The sequence below is a fragment of the Prunus mume genome, linkage group LG8, assembly GCF_029339155.1.
Source record: "Prunus mume cultivar Tortuosa linkage group LG8, ASM2933915v1, whole genome shotgun sequence".
NCBI lineage: Eukaryota > Viridiplantae > Streptophyta > Magnoliopsida > Rosales > Rosaceae > Prunus > Prunus mume.
The window spans coordinates 20088705-20107634 of record NC_142705.1 but is presented as its reverse complement, the minus strand read 5'-3'; the positions used below and the strand labels follow the sequence as shown (position 1 = coordinate 20107634).

Here is an 18930-nt window from a genome sequence, read left to right as displayed (position 1 = left end):
TTAAACTAACACACCCAGGGCTGTGCTACATCAGTATGGCATAGGCCTTGACGAAGTGCAGTTAATAATTACAAATTATCCATACTTGCTTTGTGGAGGTGTTTAACCTAAATCGAATTATATCCTTCTTTTCTGTGTGTGGGTGGGTTGGTCACGATCTGGACACATGTACCGTCAGAATTGTGACACCTTTTACTCCGAAAAGCGATATACTATTTCACTACCAAATATTAATCTTACAATTGAGGGGACACTGCTTTAAATATATTATTTTCTTTATATTTCATTAAGGCAACTAGTTGGATAAGAATCCGTCATTTACTAGGGGTAGTGTGGTGTGGGAAAATGAAAAAGTATCTGATGGGACCTTCTGTCACTAGTCAGTAATCCATCACATTTGTATCAATGAATTTAATGGCGGGAAAAGCCTAACAATGGCTATGGAAATAGGTTATTAATTGACTTTTGGACGGTCTGACTCCCTTTGCATTTCGATGACGTTTTCCCTTCGCCTGTCCTATGTTTTGGGTGTTAGGTTCAGTTTCTTCAAAAAGGGTCAACTTGGAAAAACCCCAAAGAAACACCTTTTCAAAACAGTGCAAACAGAGGCTAAAACAAACCCAAAACCCCGTATATTCTCATTTCTCTCCTCTTGCAGTCCTCCAATCGTTCCATTCCAAAAATATTTCAATGAATTCGAAACATTACACTACAGTCGGAGGAAAGAGAAGGAAGCATCTCCATCTGGATGTGCCTCAAGCCTTCATCCCGGAATTAGCTTGGTTTAAAGTGATGTTATACGTGGCAACCCAATCATCGAAAGATCTCTTTCGTATGGCATCTGTGTGCCCATTGTTCAATAGGTTGGCAAACACTCCACAAGTGTGGAACACAATTTCAATGGAAAAGTACCAAGACAATCCTAACTGGTACTATGCCTCAACGCAGGTCCGGCATTTCGTGGAACAATGCAGGCTTGCGAGAACCCTGATGCGATATTTAGAGAAGCGTTCAACCCGTTTTCAGCAGGGTAATGTGGACGCATTGTCTGGGATGCGCGTTGCAGCCACGGCAGCCATATGGAAGCGGCATATCTAGTTGGACTACTTGGCATGTCCGGAATTGGTCACCAAAAGAGGATGCATTACAATTCTTGTGTTCTTTGAATCAACGTAACAACATTGATATGAAAGGAACCAGGGATGCTTTGAGACGACGATTAAGCGGACTTTTCTCTGTTGGAAGACATATCGTAGATATGTTTCACTATGGGAAGATTAAGTTCAATCAGTGCAGCGCTTGTAACAACAACGACTGGTGTTTTGTTATTCCAGGCTGGCCTAGTGAAGAAAAGATCAATCCTGCCTTCTGGACTTGTTGCAATCGATGCAAATGGCACCGTGAGAGTGTTTTTTGGTTCAAGGTGATGCGTGTCTATGTTGTGCCAGGGAATCCATACCCTTATAATTAGTTGTAGTATGTTTCTACGGTTTTTATGCGTGTCTATGTTCTACAAATGTTGTTTTCCATTTAATGTTTTAATCTATTTTGTCTGGTGTTTGTTTGTGCTGTCCTAAACCGTTTTATATATAAATGTATAATATTTGTTATATAGTGGAATTATTACTGACATAATTGACGGCTACGAATGACATTTTACTGACACAGATATTTTGCACAACTGCAATCTTAATATTTAGTAAACGAAAACGCATGCATGAAGTGAGTATGTGTCGTTTCAACGGTTCTTGGGAATGACATTTTCCCACCTAGCATATCCCAAATGATTGGGTTACACGTTTCTGAAGCAAAACTTGAACAGTGAAAGACTTTGAATAATTATTTCCTGATGTTGTAGAATGGATGGCTTGTATATTTCCATTTTTTGTTTGAAAACATCCCTTAAACCTAAAAAAGAAAAAACATTAACAAATTGAAGAAGAGAGAAACTGATTAGCACCAGAAATGGTCTATTCACACGGAAAATAAAAATAAACTTAAAAATGTTGAGTAAATATAATTAACAAATGTACAAGCTAAAAAGTAATATAATAATAATAATAAAAATAATTTTGGATAAATAATAATAAAATACTAATGTAGCGTAACCATGAAACAGGGAATTCAGGAGGAAGATGAAGTCTCAATGAGCTCGTAGCAATTTTCGGAACATTATTGTGAATTTTGTGTATTTAGTTATGAATTTTCTAAGAAAAAGTCATAAAATAAGAATTTATGGTAAAAGGTAAGGATGTGGTCATGTTGTGACGCACACTTGTCAAGGGGTGAAAGGTGAGGGGTGAGATCGCGCCATGTGTCCATTTGGCAATTATTTTGGCTTTTTTAGTGCAAAAATCTTCGGAAAAATGCAATAAATAGTAGAAAAATCCTAAAAATGCCCCGAAAAATACTCCGGCCTCCTTGTGACGTTATAAAACTAGGGGAACCCAGAAATCATCCATTTCGCAATTAAAAATTCAAAAATGATTTACATAACTCACTTTCCTCTTAACCCTAAGTATATATGTTTGTTAACTTTAATTTCAATAACCTACTTCAACAAGCATCTCCCGTTAATGTTCGGAATTGTTTTTTAAACTGTGTAACCACTAATCGGGGAATTCAGTAAGGGAGATGGAGTCTCAATGAGTTCGTACCAATTTTCGGATCATTTTTCTGATTTTTGTGTATTTAGTTATGAATTTTCTAAGAAAAAGTCATAAAATAATAATTTAGGGTAAAAGGTAAGGATGTGGCCATGTTGACTGACGCACACTTGTCAAGGGGTGAAAGGTGAGGGGCTGAGATCGCGCCATGTGTCCATTTGGCAATTATTTTGGCTTTTTTAGTGCAAAAATCTTTGAAAAAATGCAATAAATAGTAGAAAAATCTCAAAAATGCCCCGAAAAATACTCCGGCCTCCTTGTGACGTTATAAAATGAGGGGAACCCAGAAATCATCCATTTCGTAATTAAAAATTCAAAAATGATTTACATAACTCACTTTCCTCTTAACCCTAAGTATATATGTTTGTTAACTTTAACTTCAATAACCTACTTCAACAAGCATCTTCCGTTAATGTTCGGAATTGTTTTTTAAACTGCGTAACCACTAATCGGGGAATTCAGCAAGGGAGATGGAGTCTCAATGAGTTCGTACCAATTTTCGGATCATTTTTCTGATTTTTGTGTATTTAGTTATGAATTTTCTAAGAAAAAGTCATAAAATAATAATTTAGGGTAAAAGGTAAGAATGTGGCCATGTTGACTGACGCACACGTGTCAAGGGGTGAAAGGTGAGGGGCTGAAATCGTGCCATGTGTCTATTTGGCAATTATTTTGGCTTTTTTAGTGCAAAAATCTTTGAAAAAATGCAATAAATAGTAGAAAAATCCCTAAAAATGCCCCGAAAAATACTCCGGCCTCCTTGTGACATTATAAAACGAGGGGAACCCATAAATAATCCATTTCGCAATTAAAAATTCAAAAATGATTTACATAACTCACTTTCTTCTTAACCCTAAGTATATATGTTTATCACTTTAACAAGTATATTTCCTTAATATTCGTTATATAATTTGTACTAATACAAGAATTAGTTTCCTTTCATATATAAGGATGTAAAATTATCTGTTTTGGTTATAATAATGTACATATATAATAAATGCACCACTACTTCGAAGCCATCATTGGAACTGCGCATGCGCCTAGAGCTTTGAAGACGTCAGACATAGTCAATAAGTTGTCCATATGCACTTGCATCTAGAGTTTTCAACACGTCGGCGGTATTTAATAAGTTGTCCTTATGACGCCGCATTGGGAATCAGTAATATATTTTCTATCATGTCCAATCGCATAAACATATAATATAAAGAAATAAAGCAATAGTAGAAGATGAACCAGTACAAAAAACAATATATAACTGGTACAAAATAATGCCATAACCTTGTCACAAAACCACTCACACATGCTTTTCCATAAACCTTACCCTAACATATAATACATAAAGGCAACATGGCATATGATGCAACCATGTCCAAATCTGATACGTGATCACAAAAAAATGGACATGGCAGCAACATATGACTGAAGTAGATGGGCACTTTGCATCGTGTTATCGTAATTAAAGACATCAAAATATTAAGATTGAAATCTTCTATAGTAGTAAGCATCAAAATAGGTTTGAAGCAGAGTTTAACGAAAATTCTAGTTCCTCTGATTTGCCTCTACTCAAACACGATAACCAAAATGGTTACTTCCCTTGCTGAGTATATTTGTTAACGTTGGAAACGGTAATAGATGACCAATCAAACTCGGGTACGACGAGTTTTGCATACGACCGGAAGTAGTCGAATCCAGCTTGCATCACACGCTTCTTTGACTCCATTGCATTAGATGAGTTCTTGTATTTTTGAACAGCTACACTCCGAAGTCGTTTGTGTCTACGCTTCATGCGCTGCAACTTCGCCCTATCCAGATTGGCCTGCCTTTTGTCATCTTCAATTTGGCCTTCAACAAATTCCAAACGTGCCCTTGCCCTTTGGATTTCATCACCAAGTTGAAGATGCCTCTCCTTCCAGAAAGCAAGAACTCTTTCAGACTCAAAACTTCCAACAAAATGGTCATTCTGTCTAGGAAAGTGACCTTGCTTGTCTGGTGACTCACTTGCGTTTCGAAGGCGGTCTTTGTTTGGAGGGGTGTTTATTATGCTCACATCAAACTTGGTTAGTAAATCCATTCAATGGGGGGAGAGAGTTTCTGTGGAGGAGAGAGTTTCAGTAGATGGAGACAGATTCGGTGGAGGAGTGAGTTTTTTGTGGAGGGAGAATTTTTATGAAGGGGGTGATAGTAATACCAATAAAAAAGGGTTCCCGCCAAAAAAAACATTTGGTTGACAATGTATAAATGAACAAAGGTCTCATACAATCTAAGTTTAATCCTAGCTAGTTTGTTTAGTTTGGTTGGGTTCACTAACTAGATGTCACTTCCATTGAGTTTCTTTCAACCACTAACAGTGGTGCAAGGAGAGTGTGAGGTTGACATGCTTGAAAAGAAAAACCTGACACCTCTTTTTTTAAAATTGAAATAAAGTAGATATGTTGACTACACGCAAGCTTTGGTATGTTGGTCTATAAAGCTATGTTCCATTTCTCAAACGAAATTGCATCTGCAATCCTCATCCTCTAAAACAAATAGGATTATTCAAGCATGTCAACCTCTTCAGGCGCCAACAACACAATCGAAGATGAAAAATTGGAGTCGCAGGTTCCGTTTCCACGTTGTACTCGCCGACCCCTTCCATTTTCAACATCATTTCGGATTGACGGGGCTCCGATGATCCATTAGAGGCAATAGATGCAGTCAGTACCAAGCTGGATTATAATTCCACACTGATCAATTCATGGCACGAGAAATGTGTTGAAGACGAGGCCATTTTGGCTGATCTTAACATTAGAGTGAACAAAGCGTTCTCCCAAAAGAACAAGTACTTGAAGCTGAGTCATAAAAGGAAGCTGAAAGCTGAGGAGTTGGATGCAGTAATGAATGATGAAATTAAAGGTTGTTTGATGAACCATATGCGATGCGAAGAGCACCACAGTGAACTGGAGTTGGCATTCAACGAAGGATTCGAAAAATTCCGAGCATTCGCGGCAACTACTCATACAAGTTATAATTGGGACTACGTGTCCCCGATGCTGTGAGAGAGATACTAGACGATGGTGGTGACATGAATGAGCATAAGCACGTCAAAGCTGCTCGGAAGAAGCCGACCGATACTACTAAGTGATTGCGGCTACAGCTGTTCTGTTGGTTGGGGATGATCGTGGTATTGCACAAATTAGAACTATATTCCCTTAATGTCATTATCTAATATAAAATAATACAAATATCAGTTTCATTTGCTTCATATATAATTATTGGGACTATGTCTTGCAAGTCATCATGTGTTCCTTCTGTCTAACATTATATTTTGCAAATATGGAAATATTATTCAATAAGCAGTCAATATCACAGCACGTTGGGAATCAGTAAAGCCCCATTATCATGACACGTGAGTCATAAGTAAAATACCATGTGCTATACATTGTGTAGTGAATGGTTTATCGTTATGTATATATAATAAAATTCCAAATATTGCTGAATATTTATTTTGTCTATATCACTGGGGACATGAGTGACCATAAGCACGTGAGACCTGCTAAGAAGAAGCTGACCAATACGACCTAGTGATTGTGGCTACCGTTGTTCAGTTGATTGGGGAGATCGTGGTATTGCTAAGAGGGAGCACATAAAATGCTTTGCAATCAAATTTTCTTTTGTGTGTGGAATTATGAGTAGTTCAAATGTTAGTGTACCCTTTAATATTACCCAACCATTCGAAATGTGATTAGCTGCAATGTACTTTTTTACACGTTGCTTTCTAATCTTTCTGTTCCAAAAAGTGCTTCAAGTATCCTTCAGATTTACGAATGTTTGCAAAATCGTGCACCTAATAACCAGTCCAGCTCAGATCTTAATCACCAGTAAAACACTAGAACATAACATTCACAAAAAGTGGGTGCTGCTACAAATGATGCGTCTGGAAATCATTATCGTAATGGAAACAACTGGCTGCTGGAAATGCTGCATTAGCTGTCATATAATCAATGAATCTCTGTTAAAACATAATTCACCATAAACTACCCATTTTACAAGGTAAAAGTCATTGCTTCTTCACATAAATCAAAATTTGATGCTTTATCTAATGTCTATGAAAATTTCTAAATAGGGAGAAGACGTAAAATTAACATGTGTCCAAATTTCATGCAAGAATGAAACCAAGCAAATTTTCATTTCAATTATCAATGGACATAGTAAGAGCTCATCGGTGGACATGAACAAAATAATAATAATAATAAAACTGCATCTAGAAAGCTTTACCTGATCATTAGTCTTCATAATAACCGGGCTTCGTATAATACAAACCTAAATCATTGAGTTGGTCCGTGCATCCTGTAAAATTCGTCGAATAATGGGTCACTAAGATCTATTGGAGTTGATTCGTCATTGTTCGACGGTGATGTCCTGCATAAACATCAAACAGAAGCACATAAGAACTTTACCTATTCAAATTTTAGGTCTTATTATAAATAGTGTTAACATCTTACGGTGTGTTCAAATTTCTTGGGCATTGTCTTCTATCATGACCAATGTGTCCACACTCCCGATAGTGTCTAATCCATCGCTTCATTGCCTTTTCCTTTGCTCCCGTTACTCGTTTCGACCCTCCATTGCACCTTACTCTCTTAGGGTCTTTCATATATTGTGTTTGAGAGCTGGACCCTCCAACTTCGTTATTACTTGGTCCATCCTTCAACAACTTCAACTTCACCCGCAAACTTTTTAGAGTCTCTGACAGTAGCTCACATTCTCCTTCCCACATTAATGCATCCTCAACCACATCTGTAGCAAGTCGGGACATTGTACTCCGCTTTATTAAAAGACCAAGATCTGTAGAGTCTTTAATTTCGTTGCCATTTGCATCTGACACCAATCCAAATTTGTCAGTTTTCTTCCACCTCTTCAAAATGTATTTATCGGGCATATATTCAATCTGGTCCCTTCTGAACAATGCTAGGATGTGCTTGCAAATAATTCCAACAAATTCAAATCTTTTGCAGCTACACGATGCGTGGTCAGAATCTTTGACATATACGACTTCTGCCACTCTTGTTTCCCAATTTTTCCTTTCGCTCACATTAAAAACAACTTTAGTAGCATCCTCTGTTTTCAGCTCTAGGAAACATGCTGTACTTTGTATTAGTTCTTGCTCAAACTTTTGAAACATTGTCCTTGTGTACAAGGTAGCCATTTGTTTGTTCATTGGCATCGGTAGAATACATTGAGCCACTTCAAATGCATCTACGTGATCAGCAACTAACTCTTTTTGACGTTGATAAGAAAGTGCTCTCTCAAATCTTATTATGAAATCCATCAACGAATTTCTCCTTGATATATATTGCTTGAAGAAACCATGAGAACATTCCACTCTTTGGCTGCTTGACATTCCAGCGGCAAAAAAGTGTCGTGTGTAGGCTGGAACCCAAGATTCCCTTAAATCAAACATTGAACTTAGCCATGGATGGTCAGTCAAACCAGACTTTGTAACCACAATATTCCATTTTGCATCAAACTCATCCTTATTGTTAGTATCCCATATGGCTTTCTGGAATTCACCCCAATACTCCTTATAAGCAGAATATGGTAACTTAACAGAGAACTTTGATGTGATGTGCCATATGCAAAGTCGATGAAATGTAGTCGGGAAGGCTATTGAAATCGCTCTGCTCATTGCCGCATCTTGATCTGTGATGATCGTTTTAGGTTCGCCACCTGGCATGGCTTTCTTAAACTCCTCAAACATCCAAATAAACGACTCAGTCGTTTCCTTGCTCAAAAATGCGCATGCTAGGACAATTGTTTGACCATGGTTATTAACTCCCAACATTGGTGCAAATGTCAAGTCGTATCTATTCGTGTTGAATGTGGTATCGAATACAACAACATCTCCATAAAACCCGTACGCCCATCTAGAAGTTGCATCTGCCCAAAAACATCGACTAAACCTGTTATCGCCATCTCCCTCAATCTTGAAATAAAAAGCCTCATTTTTTTTCTGTTCAGCCATAAAATACTCGGTCACTAGTTCAACATCATGGTTCCTCAGCTTCCCATTCACACTATATTCAAGATTGTAGATATCCTTTTTGATAAAACCGATTTTATCCATTTTTTCGGATTGCACCTCGAAAATACTTACCTTCTGATTAATGGGAATATTAACCGAACCCAACTGTTTTGTGAGTACTTTTGTAGAATCTGAAATACGACGGTGTGATCTCAGTAAATGCATTCTTCCTGAGGGTGTCATCTTATGATTGTGTCCCTATGCAAAAAGAGAGATGGTATACTTCTTGCTCCCATGTGTCTTCACAACCACAATCTTAGCTTTGCAATTGCATCTACTTATTCCCCGCTGTCTTTTTCTCTCCCGAGTTTCATCCTTCCGGTATGCACCTTGTTTGCAACATACAAATTCTTTTCTCAGAATCTCTTTCTTATTTTTCCCCCAAAAGTTGGAATGAAGTCGAATACCAAAGCCAGCCAGAATGCATATCTATTATAGAAATTATAAACGAGGTCAAGCGAGTCGAACTTCATCCCAACTGCTGGTGTTTCCTCATTTCTTACTTCAGGAATGTAAACCCTCCCATTAGCTGTTACAGAGTCATCACTCTCTGAGCCCCCAGACATTTTATCCACGTATATTATTGATCTACTTCTATATTACTGCATAGCAAATGTTAATTCATTAATCAATCATTACTGCATCATAACTTATCAATGCATTCCACTTACACAAAACATTGCCCAAATTGACACAATACACGCATAGCCTAGCTTGTTGGATTCTGATTACACAAAACACAAGCAAAATTTAATAATAGTTACATCATCTCTTGTGAAATAATCTGGAAAAAATAACATTAGAACCAACATGTTCAACTAAGAACTCAAATGTAATTCAAACTAGCAATTACAGAACTTCACCCAATATCCTCTCCAAATGCTTACTCTTAATGCCATTAAGCCTAAGTTTAGGATCTTTTACCTACATTTCATAATTTTCCAACCCCCCTCCAAAAAAAAATAATCAACTAAGTATATTGAATATTCATAAGGAAATGACGCATTATTGATAACAGAGCAAATGACGCATTATTGATGCCACAAATGACAAATTTCTCACCCTCACAAAAAACAAATCAAACCTAACAAAATCAATCCAGCAAGAGTGAACTTACCTCTCAAAGTCAATCGGGAGCTCCGAAGTCAGTCAGCTTGAGAGAATGTGGTGGACATTAGAGAGGATTCTTTCGTAGTGGAGACTCCATCTCTACCAATCGAGGAACAACTGCAACAGCACAAAAAAGAGATATGCTACTTTGCTTTCATCTGGAATCTCTTCTGCTAAACGAAAAAGAGAAGGGGTTTTCACTTGAATCATAGAATCAAAACAGGGCAATAGCTAGGTAAAAGCCATTAATCGTCATACCGAGGATACCATAGATCGCAGACCTCCCAAGGAGCTGATGACAATGGAGCGATTATAGAGTTTGGGAGCTTTGGATCTTTCTAATTGTGGATTTGCATTACATTAAAAAAGAGAGGATTGTGTTCTTGAGTTTTTCACAGAGAGGGAAAAATCTTCAGCTGAAGTTGGGTTTCCAAACGGGTCAGATTTCAACCTCGGTTCTACATGCACCCTCTTTTAAAAACTCACCGTTGGATGAAATCCAACGGCTCATACATACCCCTCAAAAAAACCCCTTATAACTTTCCACTCACTATAGAAGCACTCTTCATTAACAAAGTGGGGAAAATAACCTAAAAGGAAAAACATTAAAAAAAAAGGCCCAGCCCACAAAGGAGAAGACAGGTGCTCAAAAGATACACATAAGCATAAATACAAGAGCAGGAAAGAAACGAACTGATGCTAACAGAAAAACAATAGAGACCATAGCTTTAAGCCAACATTCATTCTGGCTAACAACCATTAAGAGCCTTAGGTAAGGGGAGGACAAGGGCAACCGTCTTTGTTCAGAATATGGGTCAGCAAGGATGGGGGCCTGTTGACCCAAACTTACGTGTGTACCCTTGCCTGAGCTAGCGACGCCAAGAAATAGGTCACTTTTTTTTGTTGATCTGTAAATCCAAGACTAGTTACAAGAGTGGAAATACTGATTACTCTCCTTAATTTTATGGAGATTGGGGTAAATGGTCCAAGCACCCCTGGCAATGTTACCATTCAAGCTTTGGATGATGCCCTGAGAATCAGATTCCACCACAATGTCGAAGGGAGAGCCCTGCCATGGTCGGAGGGAGAGCCACCAACAGGATCGAGGTCGGCTAATAATTGGAGGAAGCGGGGGCATGGACTAAATGCGGCATCGCCCACGAGGTCAAAGGCTTCCTATTCAACTGATTCAGATTATTTGACTTTAGATGCTTCAGATGCTTCCTCGGCCGTGCAGTACGTACTTCTATTTGGAGAGTCTATTCCTTACTTAGCTAGGACTAGAGTAGCCCCTCTGTATCCGAAGGCTCCTTTTGACTCAATTTGTCTACGGTTATTTTATTGTGAATCCTACCTTCACCTTTGTGTTAGCAACTCTTTGATCAACCCAGGAAAGAGTACCAGAGGCCAAGATTAGGTATTGATTAGAGAAAGAAAGAAATTAAAAATATATATATATATATATATATATATATGGGGGTGTATTCAATTTAGATTTTAAAAGATTTTAAAGAAGTTTAAAAGTTTAGGTCTATTCAATCACAATTTTATAGAAGTCTATTCAATTTTGGGTGTATTCAATTCAAACTTTTTAAACTGCATTCAAATTTGAATGTATTCAATCACGACTTTAAAAGATTTCATAAAAGTTTGGGTGTATTCAAAAACTCATTGATTTTAAAGGAAATACAAAAAGTGGTGGATTTCGTTTGATAATAAACTAATTTTAGGCCATGACAAATCTTTTGCTTCCCCCCCTCCCCATAGATTTTGATAAATATATTATTTTTATTCTCAATATATGATTTCACCACTTCTACCACCACCATCTTATCATGACTATAACCATAGCCACCGCCGCCACCACCACCATAGTCATTGCCGCCGCCGCTAGTACCACCACCATCGCTACCACTCTTAGCACCACCACCACCCACCGTCGCCCCACTACCAACCCCACCATCACCCTCATCGTCACCACCACTGCCGCTAGCACCATCACCATCACCATCACTGCCACCGCCACCACCTCCACCACTACCCATACCCTTACCTCCACCACCATTACCACCCCCACTATCAGCCCCACCTTCAACACCACTACAACCATTGCCGGCATCATCACCATCACCGCCATCACGCCACCTCCACCTCCACCACCACCAACACCTCCATCACCTCACTCCCACCACCACCATCACTATCACCCCCACCTCCTCCATACCTCACTCCCACCGCCACCACCACTACCATCCCCCACGTCCTCCACCACTACTTCCCCCACAAACCACCATTGCCACCACCATTGCCATCACCACCATCACCGTTGCTATAAAAACTCCATTAAAATCAATAGTAAAATTCTAACAAACTTAATTAAAATCTATACACAAATTCAGTCAAAATCTATGTGGAGTTTATAGAATTCAATCAAACTCAATTAAATTCAATTAAACTCAATTAAATTCAATTAAACTCCATCAACTTTATAACTTTTTAAAATCATTTAAAATCTAAAATGAATACACCCTCCTTAGTTACATAGATTAACATTTAGAAGAGAATTTAAGATAATACCTTTACACTCCTTTAGCAGTGAGAGCAACTTTAGTATCCCCCGTTGACCTTCTTTTGTAGATAGAATCTCCAATGAGTAGAAACAAGCAACCTTACTAATAAAGGTGCTTGTTGAGTAAGGCCAACTTTCGAGCCCAAGCCCCTTGTATAGGTTGGGTGCTTGAGCACATGTTTCTCATATCGATCAAGGCTTTCCTTGAGTTTTCAATAAGGGGCGCATTAGCACTTCTGCAAGAAAACGGCCTAACTAACGCGCCTGACGTTTTCTTTGCGTGCTCTGCCTGCAGACGAGCCTCATATAGAGCCGCACCCCTTTAATATGATGAGAATAAGATGGACCACCCTTTTTTTTTTTTCGCACCAATCCTTATTTACTATTATGTCTTTTTTGGGTGTATAGCTCAATTGGTAGAGCATTGAGCTTTTAACCTAATGGTCGCAGGTTCAAGTCCTACTATACCCAAACCTACCTTACACAATACTATTAGTAAGGATGCGTAGTAGCATTCAAAGATCACTCTTTGGCCTTGAGACTCGCTTCAACGACTTCGCCTATTAAGGAGGGTAATTTGGTAGCTTTGCTAAATGTGTTTTAAAAAAATATCCCAATTCTCCAACACCATTCCTCATTTTTTTTTTAATATTCATTTTCCATCTTTCCTCTTCCTCTCTCCTTTTACTGTCTCTCACTCACCTCCCACTCTCTCTTTTCTTCTTCTTCTTCTCTCCATCTCTTTTTTATTTTTCCTTTTCTTCTTCCTCATTCCGTCATTCTCCATTTCTCCTTTGTTTTCTTCTCTTCTTATTCGTCTTTTCCTCTCTATCTTTTTTTTTTATAAAGAATCTAATCAACCATTTTTTTCTCTTCTTGTGACCTCCCACTCTCTTCTTCTTCTCTCCATCTCTTTTTTTTTATCCTTTTTTTTTTCCTCTTTCAGTCATTCTCCATCTCTTCTTTTTTTTCTTCTCTTTTTATCTGCATCTCTTGTCTCTTCCTCTTTGTCTTTTTTAATATATATATATATATATAAATAATCTAATCTAATCAACCATATTTTTTTTCTTCTTGTTTTTCTTTAGAGTATTTCCAACTGATGAGTCAAAAGTGCCACATAGATATTTAACAGCTAGAAATAACATATCACATCACTCCAACTGATGTGTCAAAGCTGATGTGGAATGAAGGATGTGTCAAAGCTGATGTGGAATGAAGGATGTGTCAAATCTGATGTGGAATAAAGGCTGGAGGTTGAGATGTTATTTTTGACATCCCCAAAGTAAGACGTCAAATGAATATTTTATTTTATTTTTTTAAATTAAAAATAAATCAACACTAAAATATAATAAAATAATAATTTAATTTGACATATTGGGTGGAGTGTAAAGCTATGTAAGAGGTCAAATTGCCACATCAGCAATCAAATTTGATGTTTGGTATTTGACATCTCCCTTGGAGATGCTCTTATGTAAGTTTTCTGGATGGTGTTTATGAGGTGGAAATTGAGAGAAAATGGACAGAGAGAGTGGTTACTGGCCGTGTATTTTTTTCCCTTTTTTGTTTTGGGTTTATTCTTAACGGGTTGTGTCGGATCATTCGTGAATTATAACGGACCGTGTTTGAATCTGATATTTTCCACTTGTTAAATTAACGGTCGTGTCGTGTCAACCCGTTAACTTAACGGGTTGGCACGAATACGACTTGAAACACCGGAAACCCGTTAACACGACCGTTTGCAGCAACCGTCCCCCTGCGCACCCTTCTTCACCTCTCAACGCAGCGCCGTCCACCTCCACCTCGCAATCTGCTCTCTCTCTCTCTCTCCCCCTGACCTCTCTCTCACAGCGGGTGGTCCAAGACTCGGCTGGGTCGGGGGAGTCACTGAAGCAGAGCTGCTGGGCTCAGATGCCTCAGGAGTTGCTGAGGGAAGTATTGGTGAGAATCAAGGCCTCCGAGGCCGCTTGAAAAATTGAAAAGACGATAATAATGTGGAACTTGTGTAGCTGAGAACGAAGAGTTTGACTGCGAAAGACCACATCAGGCAAACATTTTGGCTTGCATTTGATGTGTTTGATGAAATCCCTCCAGTATTTTTTCAGAATACTAATGCCCTTTGCACTACTAGCTTAGTATGGAAAATCACGACAAAGCCCAGCTTCTAAGTTTTCTCAAAACTCTTCCCCCTGTTGAGTTCTGCTGTGTCTATGGCTCATCTCTTCATCCCAACAATCCTGGCAGTGCAAAGGTTTCTACTATACTTCTATAGCTCTTTTTCACTCTTTTAGCAATTGCTTGTTCACTTAAGTAATATACATTTTGAACTTTTGCTTTGCATTTGTGAATTCTGGGTTGGTAGTCAACCATGGTAGATTGCATTCTTGGTGTATCCAATCCCCGACAATGGCATTCTGAGGTAAGCTTTAGACTTCCACACATACCATATGTCTCTTCTTGATGCTTCAATAATCAATCATGGTGTTTACTAATTTGTTTATGTACAACTAGAATCTGACATTGAACAACGATCATTATTCCTCGTGGATGGTGCTTCTTGGTGGGGCAAGACTGGTACTGCTCTCTCTCTCTCTGTGCTTCCATGTTCAGTTCTATTTTCATTGATTCCTGACACAATATAATCGTCCATGCTAGATTACCGACGTTGCAGATGAAATAGGTGTGGGGGTGCACTTCAATCCTTTTGTTAGTTGGAACGACAAGGTATTGATCATTCAGCTACCCCGTAGGTTCAAGTTTAGGCTATTTCTTGGGTGTCTGAGCTTTCATGCCATATTTTAAACTGATAGTGCATTAGTGTTTTGTTACACATTCTGTAATCTTTCACATCTTGTATTTTGTTACAAATTCGTCACACTCAAGTAATTTTTTTACAGATGTTCAAGTATGGGGTTGTTTGCATGCACGACTTGGTTCAGGACATGCTAAATTGGGAGAGGTTCTATTTGAGCGGCCGATTACAAAAACCAGTATGTCTTCTTCATTGATTCTCTTTTTCTTTTTGTCTTTATGTTTGTGGAAGATTAATCTTCAGCTTCATATTTGTCCTCCTTTCATTTTGATTTTAGTTAACTTCCTGTTTAGTTACATTATTTTCTAACTAGCACCACCCTTCACATTGCATGAAGATGGTCTAAGTTTTAGAACTTTCAATCTGTTTAATGATAATCTTAGTGATGTAATTCTTGGTAAAAAAAATTAAAAAAACCCTCTGCTAGTTTGATTAACAAATTTTTACCTTACTGAAATATTTTGTAGCACACGGAAATTGCCTGAAACTAATGAAAATTAAAATACATGTTCTTATGCTATGTCTTAAAATAATGCCATTCTGTTGAAGACCAAAGACTCGGATTGTCTCATCTAGTTCATGTTATGATACATTATCATTATATTCAACATGAGAGTTTTCAATGTTTTTTTCTACAGGTTCATGTACTTCTGGATAATTTGGATATCGCAAATGTAAACTCGGTTAATTTGAGGGCTGCAGTGTCTGCAGCTCTCCTTCTTTTGCCGTCCAAGTTCACTGAGGTCTGATTCTTTGTCACTGCTCAATGATTTTAAATATTTTGGAGTTCTATAACAAATTCCATTTAATGCAGGAAGAATTGTATGCCAAAATATGTAGCCTCTCGTATATGGGCGACTTGCGTATGCTTTTTGCAGAGGACAGAAATAAGGTAAAGCTCAATCAGTGGTTACATAAATCCACAAACTTGCATTCAGTTGTTGGGTCTTGTAATTATATGGCCAAACATAATCAAATTTGTTTAAATTACATTATCTACTGCAGGTGAAGAAAATAGTACAAGGGCAATTTGAATTGTTCCGGCCGATGTATAAGCCATTTATTGAAGAGTATGAGACCAAAGAGTTGTTGAGACGCTCTTTATCTGGGAATACTCAACCAATCATATCTCAGGTCTATTCTGACCCTTAGGTTGCAGTGTGAAGTTGATCCAACATTTCTTTTACTGGCGAAGGGTTGATTTATAGCTTCTTATAAAAGTTGAAAAAGAAAAAGAAAAAACAGAAGCGTTGATTTAATGGGTGTATGGAACCTCAGTGCATGTTTTAGAACATAAGCTAGATACCAACTTTAAGACTTCACTATATGGCTAATTCTTCTAAAAGTTATGCTATGTAGTGTACAGTTCAATGCTTTGAAGCTTAAGATACATTATTACCTGTTAAAACAGGATGGTGGTTTATTAGCAGCTCGATCTCTTGTTTCTTCTCTGCCCCAAATGGTCAGAAGCCAAATGGGGATGAAGCTAGGAGAAAAGAAAGTACTGTGTGACTCTGGTATGAACCTTAACTCATCTGCAGTGGCTTATAAGGAAAAAGGTTTTTTAAGGATTGATCTGAGTTCAGATTTAATGATCATACCTGACCCAAAGTTTTTTGGGAAAATATTGCTTGTTTGTTATAAATGGAAAGGTGAAAGTTCATAGAAAACTTCCAGATTTATGTGCCACAGGTAGTGTTTTAACTGGGGTGGTAGTTTAACATATGTACTTGTACCTCTTGAATCTGGATTTTAGTCAATCATTACACATATCTTGTACTTCAATTGCAGGTCGAGTTATTCAGGAAATTGTGATTGGCTCCAAAGACGAGGCTGCTAAATGCATGCAGACTATTCTGCGGCGAAAGGTCATGGTTTCGAGTGCAAGACAGGCTGTGTCTGGTCTCCTGGCTGCTGGTGGCATTACTGCCATGAGATATCTTGGTGCTAAAATGAGCAAGGCTTGGAAATCCTGGAGATGATAATTTTTTATTCATTTTTAGCGCCAGTCTTGTTCAGCCATAAACTGTTAGCATCAGAGGGACATGGAAAGTGTGATTTTGCAATTCCATCGCAACAAGAGGTGAGATGCTCGAAACGTAACCTATATAAGCTCCCCAGGGTTCACTGGTCAATAGGTTTCGTTCAAACAAGATATTGTTGTTTGTACCAGGGAAGAAGACACTGGTGTTATCAGTGAGCATTTTGTATAAGAAACTGAGAGGAAAAGCAAGTTTTGTATACTGCGACATGCAAGTAAAAGTTTTCAAGATTAACTATTCATATCTCTATGCATGTACTACCGATAACATTTTGGTAGAGAGTAGAAGTATTGGTTCCTGGAGAAGATTATTAATACCAAGTTGCTGAAAGTTAGCAGTGCGGAAACGCGGTATTGAAAGTTAAGAAATTTGGATGCTTATTAAAGAAGAAAAAGATATAAAATGAAAAGTAAATAAGTAAATTAGTTAAGTCTGAAACGGAAACTGGTATGGGTTCCTTCATAGGTAAAGCTCCAACCTTTCAGACTTATAATCAAAATAGTGACCTTTCAAAGGAAATCTAGGGCTGGATTGTAGAATTTCAAAAGGAGTTGAGGACCGAAATGTTGTTTGCCTAATAACATGTTTACTAATCCGTAATTGGATTAGAACTTAAATTGAGGATGATTTGAATTGAGGAGGAATTGGATTGAGGAGAAATAGATTCCGGATTCCTATTAAAGTTATTCACTAAATCATATGGATTGAAGGGAGTTAGATTCTGGATTCCTATTAAAGTTGTTTACTAAACTATATGGAATTGAGGTAGGAGTGGTACTAATTACTAAAATGTTCTCGTTGTTGGGTTAAAGTAGATGACAAATTTGAAAATTTTAAATTGTGTGAGGATATAATGAGTAAAAAAGATATTCCTAATGAGTTAGTTCTCCAGGAATTAGAATATTACCTCCCACTTAATAATTGAATTCCTCCAAAATCAGGAATTCAATTTCTAATTTTATGTGGGCCCCACTAACTTTTCAATTCCTTGATGTGAAGTAAACCTAGAAATCTTCCATAGATGGAATTCAATTCATAATAAGAATTCCAATTCTTAATTAGTAAACACACCATAATTGAAGACGGCGTGTGTCCAAGATTACCTCAACGGTCTAATCCGTGTCAATTGCTTGCCCAAACGACCTCAAATTAAGCCTACTGGGCTTAGGGCGCAATGGTTGCCCGTTTCCAACCCTCAGCGAAAAGCTATTGGATAAAATAAAGTCTTTGGGCCACTTGAATTGCTTAAAAACTGAATTATCTGTTAAATTGATAATTACCCAGAATTAAAGATGGATCTTATCTTTTCTTAGCAGCAGCAAAGGCAAGGTAATTAGATAATTGATCTTAATTGATTAGGTATTATCTTCATCAATGTCGTTCCCTATCCCTGGCTGACCATTACCTATGAGTTAAGGCAAAAGTAATATAAAAATGAGAGAATAATTCATTGCCTAGACACGCAACTTATCAACAATAGCCTCAATACAAACCTTAATCCTTCCTTCAAGGCACATAGGTTATTGATATTCCGAGGCTGGTATCGATTCCCAATTGATCTATGTCAATTGAAGGTGTTGTTCTCAATTGCGTTGCGAAGTTTTGACCCCATGTTTTGATTGTTACTAGACCTCTCAACACTGTGAAGCCATTCTTGCAATCCAGGAGTA

General features: G+C 37.9%; 2 protein-coding genes and 1 non-coding gene across 3 annotated transcripts; 2 read left to right on the top strand and 1 right to left on the bottom strand.

The window, feature by feature from the left end:
* Positions 1-6936: 6936 nt before the first annotated feature.
* Positions 6937-8910, bottom strand: LOC148914989 (protein FAR1-RELATED SEQUENCE 5-like). The gene is made up of 2 exons (XM_089043161.1): positions 7148-8910; positions 6937-7064 (listed from the first exon to the last, which is right to left on the bottom strand). The coding sequence occupies exons 1-2, from the start codon at positions 8908-8910 to the stop codon at positions 6971-6973; spliced, it is 1857 nt and encodes a 618-aa protein (XP_088899287.1). The 3' UTR covers positions 6937-6970.
* Positions 8911-12804: 3894 nt separating this feature from the next.
* Positions 12805-12877, top strand: TRNAK-UUU (transfer RNA lysine (anticodon UUU)). The gene has a single exon. It is a non-coding gene; the product is annotated as a tRNA-Lys (tRNA).
* Positions 12878-14049: 1172 nt separating this feature from the next.
* LOC103339116 (uncharacterized) lies at positions 14050-17501 on the top strand. Its single transcript, XM_016796245.2, has 10 exons — positions 14050-14657; positions 14769-14825; positions 14918-14980; positions 15062-15130; positions 15304-15396; positions 15857-15961; positions 16033-16110; positions 16224-16352; positions 16630-16735; positions 17010-17501. The coding sequence occupies exons 1-10, from the start codon at positions 14544-14546 to the stop codon at positions 17198-17200; spliced, it is 1005 nt and encodes a 334-aa protein (XP_016651731.2). The 5' UTR covers positions 14050-14543; the 3' UTR covers positions 17201-17501.
* Positions 17502-18930: the final 1429 nt, after the last annotated feature.

Excerpts from the sequence above, each read along its gene's own strand:
- LOC148914989 (XM_089043161.1), bottom strand. The coding sequence starts at position 8,910 with ATGACACCCTCAGGAAGAATGCATTTACTGAGATCACACCGTCGTATT. Across the intron at positions 7,065-7,147 it reads CCAAGAAATTTGAACACACC|GACATCACCGTCGAACAATG; the intron begins GTAAGATGTTAA and ends ATGTTTATGCAG.
- LOC103339116 (XM_016796245.2), top strand. The coding sequence starts at position 14,544 with ATGGAAAATCACGACAAAGCCCAGCTTCTAAGTTTTCTCAAAACTCTT. Across the intron at positions 14,826-14,917 it reads CCCGACAATGGCATTCTGAG|AATCTGACATTGAACAACGA; the intron begins GTAAGCTTTAGA and ends ATGTACAACTAG. Across the intron at positions 16,353-16,629 it reads CTCAACCAATCATATCTCAG|GATGGTGGTTTATTAGCAGC; the intron begins GTCTATTCTGAC and ends CTGTTAAAACAG.